Source organism: Triticum dicoccoides, chromosome 7B (genome assembly GCF_002162155.2).
Source record: "Triticum dicoccoides isolate Atlit2015 ecotype Zavitan chromosome 7B, WEW_v2.0, whole genome shotgun sequence".
In the NCBI taxonomy this organism is placed as follows: Eukaryota; Viridiplantae; Streptophyta; class Magnoliopsida; order Poales; family Poaceae; genus Triticum; species Triticum dicoccoides.
In genome coordinates, this window is record NC_041393.1 from 48,474,084 (window position 1) to 48,483,324 (window position 9,241).

Below are 9,241 nucleotides of genomic sequence, written 5' to 3' on the forward strand. Positions count from 1 at the left end.
AAAATCGAGGGGAGGACACTAGCTCGGGGGCACGGGGGTGGGGGTGGGCTTGGGGGTGCTCACCTGAGAAGAAAGGGGGGGTGCTCGCTGAAGGAGATCACAGGTTTGGACTTCCATGGCAGTCGGGGGAGGTGGGGAAAAAAGAAAAAAAGAACCAGGAAAGGGAAGGAGAAGGACGCGGGGATGGGGGAAAGGATAATGCGGTGGGCCCTCATGGTTTGATTCGGTGTAATGCTGCGTGCGTGGACGAGACCGGCCAAAGCGTTCGGCCGTGGCGCCGAACACAAGCGTTTACCTATAATTAAATAAATTTGGCAAAAAAAATCCCATAAATTTAGGTGGTCGGTTAGAGACGACATTTTTTAGAGGAGCAAATATCCTCCTCTAAAGGATACTCAGCCATATCCTCCTCTAAATTGTAGGGAACTGGTTGGAGGTGCTTTAGATCATGAAAAACCTAGATTAATATTTATTTTTGAATTTGAGAAACAATTTAAACTTAAAGCACATCAAATGCAAATAGAGGAAATTTATGAACCAATAAATATGTTTTTTACATGTTCTTTATTTAGTCAAGTTCGACATTCAATAAAACGAAGTTTGCCATTGTACATGACCATATAAGTGTGCATTTCTTTTCTTTTTTTTACAAATGTTAGTATATTACAGGGAGAATAAAATAATTTCTATCTTCTATGATCACACAATATTTTCGTAGGTAAACCATCATCACTTAATGGGTTCAATCACATAAATTAGGAATAGTATAATTTCCTTTACTTGACCGCTCCCTATATGGTAGTAATATTTTTTTCAATTTTGGTTCCTAACACTTACCAAATATGGCTTATACCTCTAATGGTTGATCTGTTACCTCGTGAGACTGGATCAAAAATAATGAATGGTCAATAATAGTTGGGACCATCTTAAAATTTCTCTAGAAGCTTTGCCCCACGAATGTGCATGGTCAATGAGAATTTATGGTACTTACTTTGCGGGAACCACTCTAGCATGTTAATCCATGTTAATTAAGTCACATTTTTAGTAGGGCATATCTTAGTTGCAACTACTAATTATAATATCGATTAGTATTTTGGACGTGAATTATATTGCTAAACGAATGCTTGCTTGTTTTGTAGTTCTAAAATATTAATCAGGTATAGGAGAGATTTTGTGATGAATGTATGCTAGCCAATAATTTATGCTAACCACTCTCACATGTTAACCCATGGTAATTTAATGACATTTTTAATAGGTCATATCTTACTTGAAACTACCAATTATAATATCACTAAAAATTTGGGATGTGAGTTTTAGTTCTTAAATGAGTTCTTATTTGCGTTCACATATGATATTAGGGATGTTAGTGATGAAATATTAATCGAATATAGAAGAGTCGAATATGGAAGGTTAAATTTCAGGTTATGTGAGAAATTACTATTTCTAAGGTAACTAAGAAATATCTATTTGTATTTCTATTTCTAAATCACCACTTAAGACCCATCTGATGCAAACATGAGATTGATACAAGTATATAAGATAATATTTTTTGGACAATAACCAAATTGATGCAAATACCGACTTAGAAACAAGTTTTTTGACTGACTGAGCTGTAGTTACTCCTGAATAAATATAAGGATTCAAAATTAGGATTCTTCTACATTCCATGGGGATTTTAACTTCGACTCTAACTTATTTAAATAAAACATTTTCTCATGTGATGCAATTGAACAAATCAAGATCCTCCAAGATAAATGGCATGCCATTGTAATCTTATGTTCTTCCTATTCCCATGTTTTTTGGATTACTAGGAATCAAAGAGGCCCTAAAATTATGGCATGGTTTTTCCTTATAAATTCTCCTACTATAGAACTCCCTCTGTCCCAAAATAAGTGTCTCAACTTTAATACAATTTTGCACTAAAGTTAGTACAAAGTTGAAATGCTTATTTTGGAATGGAGGGGGTACTATATTGTAAGCATACAAATTTGTGACATCTTAAAATTCGCTAAACAATTGATTGTGCCAGCTACTTGCGGATTCTCGTTTCTTATTCTCCGCCTTAGAATTTGAATTTGAGAAGCAAGTAAAGAGAGAATAGGAAAAGAAAACAGCTTTTTTTAGTGGAGGAAAAACAAAATAGCTTTTTTTTAGCACAAATCAGATAGGCTTTATTGAACATGAATAATGTTTACAGGAATGTGAAAAATAAAATAGGTGGACCAACCAACGAAGCCTAAAGAGGCCCCAAGTCCAAAAGTCCAAAAAGAGTATTGGCCCAAGAAAGAAAGAACCCAGAAGGGGTCATTGCAGTTCGTCTCCACTCTGCAGGAAAGGAGGCGACGCCGCCGGCTGCCAGGCGCACCGATGCGCACCATGCCTTCCTCCTCCTCCGTCTACCTGGAACGCCGCATCGTCACCGCAGCCGAACTCGTCGCCGGCAATAATGCCAAGGAAACGAGGGCCACGGGCGCCGAGGGCTTCGCCTCGCTCCTGCGCACCCAGGAGGAGGTCGACGCGCTCTGCGACAAGTACGGCGTGCCGAAGGAGTTCACCGCGCGCCCCGCCGGCGACCTGCGAGCGAACTCGACGCCGCCGCCGGGGGCCATCTGCGTGTACGCACGCGCGCTGGAGGCCGGGATGCGCGTCCCGCTGCACGGCTTCTTCCGCGCGGTCCTCGCCCACTTCGGCATCGCGCCGGCGCAGGTCACGCCCAACGGGTGGCGCTTCATGGCGGACTTCCTCGTGCTCTGCCAGTCCGCCGGCGTCCCTCCCTCGCCCGCGGTATTCCTGCGCTTCTTCCAGCTGTCCATTATGGATCAAAAGCACGAGAAAGGGTGGTACTTTTTCCGATCCAGGCGGGACATCGCAAGCTTGCCGAACGGGGGTTGCAAAACCACCCCGGGCTGGAGACACGAGTTCTTCTTCCTCTCGTCGCCGGAGCCGTGGCATTGCGCCGTGGAGTGGGGCGAGCCGTCCAACGGCTCCTTCCTCGACCCGGTGCTCACCGTTGAGGAAAACAAATCGGTGGTGAGGCTGCTAAGTGCTCACGGTGGCGCCGCTGCTGATCTCAGGAACCTGCTTCCTGCTGGGCGCTGCCGTATCTGCGCCGCTGTTGATCTCAGGAACCTGCTCCCTGCTACGTGCCCACGGAGGCGGCGGAGTCTCCGCAACAGCAACCTTGCTGCCACATCCCCGCCGCCGCGGCCTTCTTCGTGTTACAAAGGTACCTGAATTTCTGAACATTGAAGTACCTCTGATTCCTCTGTTTCATCGAGCCCTAAAGTTGCTGCTGCGTGCTATCTAGGCACGGATCCCTCGGTCCACGACATGATGCAGACTATGCCGGCGGACAAGGTGGCCGCGCAAGCGTCGGCGTCGGGGAAGAAGAGGACTTGGGAGGAAGCCAACGGCGGGGAGGAGGTGCCGCCTCTTTCCTCAGTGCTGTCACCTCCACAGCACTTCCTCAGCAAGCACGACGGACACACCACAGACTGGGATGGTGGACGGGAGCTGCTGCAGGAAACCGTCGCGCCGCCGTCGGAGCGCGCGTTCGCGGCGAACGAGCCTTCTGACGGCGCAGCGATTCGGCGGGTATTGCCACTGCCACTGGCAAATGACATGGGAAATTGTTCCATCTCTGGGTGCTTGTCTTGTCGGCGGTCCGTCCAACCGAGCATATTGTTTGCTTTCAGGCCGCGAACTACGTGCTCGAACTTGGGGAGAAGCTGTTGGCCAGGGAGCGCGACGCCGCGGCTCTGCGGGAGCAGCTGGAGGAGGCAAAGGCCGAGCTCGCGGCGGCGAAGTGGGCGGCGGACGTGGAGCGGGAGAAGGCTAAGTCTGAGCTCGCCGCGGCAGGAGCGGAGCTGGAGAAGACCAAAGCCCAGCTCGCGGCGGTGGAGACCGAGGTGGTGAAGACGAAAGCCGAGCTCTCCGCGTCTCTTGTGGAGGCTGAGCTCGCCGCGGCAAAGCAAGCGGCGGAGGCCGTGAAGACGAAGGACGAGCGCGCTGCGGCTTGGGAGGAGATGATGAAGACGAAGGCCGAGCTCGCCGCCGCGGAGGCAGAGCTGGTGCAGGCCAAGGCCGAGCTGACCGCGGCGAAGCGCGCCGCGGAGACGGAGCTGGTGAAGACGAAGGCCAAGCTCGCCGCGGCGGAGGCGGAGCTGGGGAGCGCCAAGGCCGCAGTGGCTCAGCAGCTCCTGGCCTCCGAGGAGCTTGTACGGCAGCGCGCGGAGGACGCGCTGGAAGGATACAAACGCTGGCGAGGTCGTCAAGCTCCGGCAGGCCGTGCCGCCTGATACGTTGCCCGCTGATCGGGTCTTTGGCATTTGAAACATTCTCTAGATGGGTAAATGAAGATCACGGACAAATCTTTACCCTGATCCACTCTACGCGCTCTGGTCTTCTATCTGGAGATCGCTTGCTTTTGTAGCTGCAGTTTTCTCAGATACAAACATTGCAGTGTACTCCCTCCGTTCAGAATTACTTGCCTCGAAAATGGATGTATCTAGAATTAGATACATCCATTTTCGAGGCAAGTAATTCTGAACGGAGCGAGTAGCACCCGTTGCGATGTGATTTTCTTGTTCCAAGTTCAGGTGACAATTGGCCATCCAAGCTCAGGTGACAATTGACTAGGCATGTTGTATTGCTCCTTGCGATGTTATAAGTTTTTTTTTTACACAGTACAAACTACATACACACACGCGATGTTATATGTTGAAGTATAGCTCACATACACGCACATTACCCCAATGAACGCATAAACACATACTCTACGCTTATGAGCATCTACGAAAGATGATGGGCCGGCATTTTGAGATGACTTCAGGATCATTTTAGTCAACCCACGCCCACAACTCTGCAATCACGGAACCACCCTCCCAATTATGTTCAGTCCTTCTTTTTGGAGATGAAGGCATGCCCCCGGCCTCTGCATTATGATGATGCATGCGGCCATCTTATTAACAATCCAGAATCGTCATAAAAGTCTTACAGCTCACAAAACAGAGCAGAAAAAAGTATGAAAAAAGGAAAAGTACATGTGAACCATGTCAACCGGCACAATGAAGATAAAAAGGATAAGCTCTCTAGACTCCTATCCTGTTATGTGAGTGCCATCCGAACCGGTTGAAGATAACCCAAGCTACCATCTCCCATTGGTTGCACCGAGTAACCAAAGGCTCCCTGGAGTCCATAGGAGTGAGTAAGGACCACGTACGGATCCAAGCTGTAGCTCTGAAGATAACCTGTAAAAAAGTTAAAGTGTGTTGTCTGTTAAAAATAATATCATTCCTGCAATTTCATATAGCCCAAAATAGCCCATATATTTCAATCCGAATACGAGCCGCAGTAATCTGATCAACCCCAGCTAACCACGTCCCAAATAAAGACGCAATATCAACTGGAGGATTAATATAAAAAGCTATATGAATCATTCTCCAAAGTAACTTAGCAAGTGGGCATTCAAGAAATAAGTGTTGTATTGTTTCGTCATGATCACAAAAACAGCACCGCAAAGAACCTACCCATCGCCTCTTAATTAAGTTGTCATTTGTGAGTATCACTTGCTTGTGAACAAACCACATGAAGATTTTAATACGCAAAGGAATCTTAACTTTCCAAATGTGCAGCGACCGTGATAGGGGGCAGAGTTAATGAGATCCATACAAAAAGATTTCACTGTAAACCTCACATTCGTAGTTAATTTCCATTGTATTGAATCCGGCTGATTGGAGAGTTGAACTTCTATCAATCTCCGAACCAGGTGCATCCAGGCGGTCCATCTCTCACAAACTAACACTCGTCTGAATTATGTTCAGTCCTTGTCCTATGCTCTTGTGCTTTTCTTTTGCAGATCCAGTGTGGCTTTAAAACTCGTTTTGAATGCCCTTTATAAATTTTTTAAAAGGTTATAGAGCAAGTATGCAAACTCACATACCCTAAAACTGTAACTTGATAATTTGACCTCTTCTATTTCTGCTATGTACTCCCTCCGTTCCGATTTACTCGTTGTGGTTTTAGTCTAAATTTGAACTAAAACCACGACGAGTAAATCGGAACGGAGGGAGTATGTGCATATAAGCTGCATTTCAAATTTTGCATCAACATAATTGAAGTTTTAATTTCCAGCACTGCACAACTCAATAACTTTTTCAAATCAATAAATTCAACATATTCTCTTCCTCATAATCGTCTTCGTCTTCGAGAAGTTCAATTACCGAGTTGTCTGAGGATGACGAAGAATTAATGAACTCCTCAACCATCAAGCTCATCGTACTGATCGGGTTCATTTACATGAATGGAGTTGAATTCCAATGTCGTCTACATGGCTCTAACAAAATACACGACTAACTTTCATAAATTCAAAGCAATCGTACGGTTAGACAACTTGTCAGAAGTCTTGTAGTCGTCAGAGTCGTCCTTGGCCACGAAGGAGCTCTGGTCGGGTAGGGAGGGGCAGAGAAAGCGCCTGGAGGTCGGCGGGGGCGGAAAGATCGTTAATGAGCCCGGGCGGACGACTAGACGTGTCGAGAGGACGACTAGTTGATTGCATCTGGTCGACGCGTGATGGAGACATCCTCAATGACCAGGGGAGGCACCAGGCAGCATCGGAGGAAAGACGGCATCGAGTTCTCTTGGCGCAACAATGGAGAGTGTCGGGTCACGGTCGGTATAAAAGCGCTATGACTAGCGGCGAGGCACTTCGACAACCGAAAAACTGTTGTCGACTTCAGGCGAGAAAAAAACGATGGTATATAAAGGTGGCCGTTTATAGCTTTTGTTGACAAAATATGTTTTTGTCTGCCCTGAAATCGATGGGCATATTTTTTCTTTGTGAAACATTTTTTACGAGTGCAACATAGGGACAAAATGACAGACAGGGGTCTTTCCCGGTTCCATTGCCAAATGAAACCAACACAGTACACAACGATTCAATCAAGACGCCAGAGTTACAGAAACAAAATTGATTGTATACTGTCCGTAGTATTACGCAGTGCTTGCTTCTATTTTTTTTCGAGGAAGTGCAGGTGAACTGCGTATCCTACCATCGGGGACCTTGGCAGTAGGGAACAACCCTACCGCAAACGGGGTAGCCTGTATAACCCTACCGTCAAGGTGTCCGATGGTAGGTGCGAGCATACACTATGTTTTATATTTAGAAGAAAAAAAATGATAGGGTGTGCAACCCTAGACTGTTATAACCTACCTTCATGTACTCTAGCGGTAAGAAAAGGATAAGAAAATGGCCAAACACGAGATTTAACCACAGAGCGCTAGTCTGTACAAAAGCAACCAACGGCCGCAAAAACGAAAGGGGAGGAACAAAACCTGGCTACGAACAGTGCTTGCTTTTCAGCAGGAAGAGTAGTGCTACACACACGATGCTGTGCGCACGATTCATGCACGACAACAGATCCCTGTCCGTTCATGCATGTAGCAGAGTCCAGCAGACCGTTTGATCCCGCATCGTTCATCTGTCGTGCATACTGTTGTCGTCCGCGCAGCAGTTCCGCGGCAGGAAATATGTGACTGTGAGCGTAGCTGGCTACGGCGAGCGTCCTGCCACAGCCACAGGTCCGTGCAGAGGATGAAGAGAATGCGACCGACGCCGCAGGTGTGGTGCCCCTGCGGTGTGACTTGACGGAGTTGAGCGAGAGAGACAGACAGCCAGGCGCCTGCCTTTGAGAGAAAGGAAGCTACGCAAGGACATGCATGCACAGACGGACGTCGGGTCGTGGGGCCAAAACAAGCTGCAGTGCCTTTGTCCTCTCTGTTTTTCCTTTTTCTTTTCTTTACACGAACCTTTTCCCTCGCAGCGTATATCGTTGCCGTTAGCAGCATGTCGGGTCGCCGGTTGCGACATCTGGCCATGCATTTCGTAGCAACACAACCGTGCCGACGTCAATCGAAACTTGGCTAAATCTTAGTCGACTGAGTTTAGCCGGGCCCTTAATAAAATATAGAAAGGTATGAAATATTGGGTTTGAGAGGTAGGGGATGTGCATATCCGATCTAAAAACGCGGCTTGTGTGGCTACAAACTTTTACTTGTAGAACAAGTATATATATTTTTTGGTTATATCCACCCAAAAAGATAGTTCTAAATTCTCTGAACTATATTCTTGAAAAGGCTTTCACCCACAAACGAACGAACAGATATTATAAGTTGATTATAACATCCTTATACAAGCAGGTCAAAAGAAAAAGGAGACAGTACCCAAGCAAGTTGCACAAGTGCAACTGACCTAACACTGACCATTACCCCCCGCAAAAGAAAAAACTAACACTGGTCATGAGAAATATGAGATGGCACACCTGACGAGAGACAATTAAAACTACCAAAGAAGAATGAAACTGCGACATCTTGAGAAACCACGAGACATCATAGTACAGAATACACCGAGCCATCTCCAGAAGCGGCTGGCTTGCCATTTAGATTGTCCTCTCACTCTAGACCATAGACTGTCAATACCGTGAGTCGATAAGAAATACCAAGAACAGAGACCAAGGGGACATGTGCACAAGATAGAAGACCAGCAGGACCACCCTACACAAGATAGAGTACATGTTAGGAAGATGGCAAGCCTGAAGCCCATCGACCATGTGCAATCGAAAGGTGCCGGGGCCCGCTACGAAGCCCTCAAGAAGGTGATGTCGAGTTCGATAGGACGGACTAGGGTCTTCACCCTTGAACCCTGTCATCGTAATTTTTTCTGAAACATAAAAGTATTAATTTGAATTTTTCAAAATTAACGACTCCATGTAGCTCAACCTCTGTTTCACATTTTTGTACTATTAGTATGTACTAACTTTAATATTGTTTCCTACATATTTTCAAAACTAGTTCGTGTGCATTCTATGACATGCATATTAAAGTTTCAATTCTTTTAAACAACCTGCTATATGTTTTAATATGAAAGATTCCAAAACCTTTGCAAAACCTATTAGGGCATTCCAACGGAAATAGCGCAAAACAGACACCACAAACGTCCGCGGACGTGTCCGCAGACAGCTTTGCGGGAAGCAACCATCCAGCGTTAATTATCAAATGTCTGCCTAAATTTCTCTCGCATTTCATCGAATATTTGATATATGGCAGTGCCCACGCAACACTGATGCCGTACGCCCACTTGCCGGCCCCCTTCGAGCACACCGTTGCGAGGTTGTACGCCCTACAGTACCCGACCCACTCATGGTGCTGCGCAACAACACTTGGGTCGAATGCGGCCTACCATGCC

The 9,241-nt window shown here is 46.6% G+C and overlaps 1 protein-coding gene across 1 annotated transcript; it reads left to right on the top strand.

Moving 5' to 3' along the window:
• Positions 1-2,376: 2,376 nt before the first annotated feature.
• On the top strand, positions 2,377-4,450 carry LOC119335840. Its single transcript, XM_037607904.1, has 3 exons — positions 2,377-3,217; positions 3,308-3,594; positions 3,696-4,450. The coding sequence occupies exons 1-3, from the start codon at positions 2,377-2,379 to the stop codon at positions 4,296-4,298; spliced, it is 1,731 nt and encodes a 576-aa protein (XP_037463801.1). The 3' UTR covers positions 4,299-4,450.
• The last annotated feature ends 4,791 nt before the right edge of the window (positions 4,451-9,241 follow it).

Coding starts and splice junctions, on each gene's coding strand:
- LOC119335840 (XM_037607904.1), top strand. CDS start 2,377: ATGCCTTCCTCCTCCTCCGTCTACCTGGAACGCCGCATCGTCACCGCA. Junction 3,218..3,307: donor GCCGCCGCGGCCTTCTTCGT/GTTACAAAGGTA, acceptor CGTGCTATCTAG/GCACGGATCCCTCGGTCCAC. Junction 3,595..3,695: donor ACGGCGCAGCGATTCGGCGG/GTATTGCCACTG, acceptor GTTTGCTTTCAG/GCCGCGAACTACGTGCTCGA.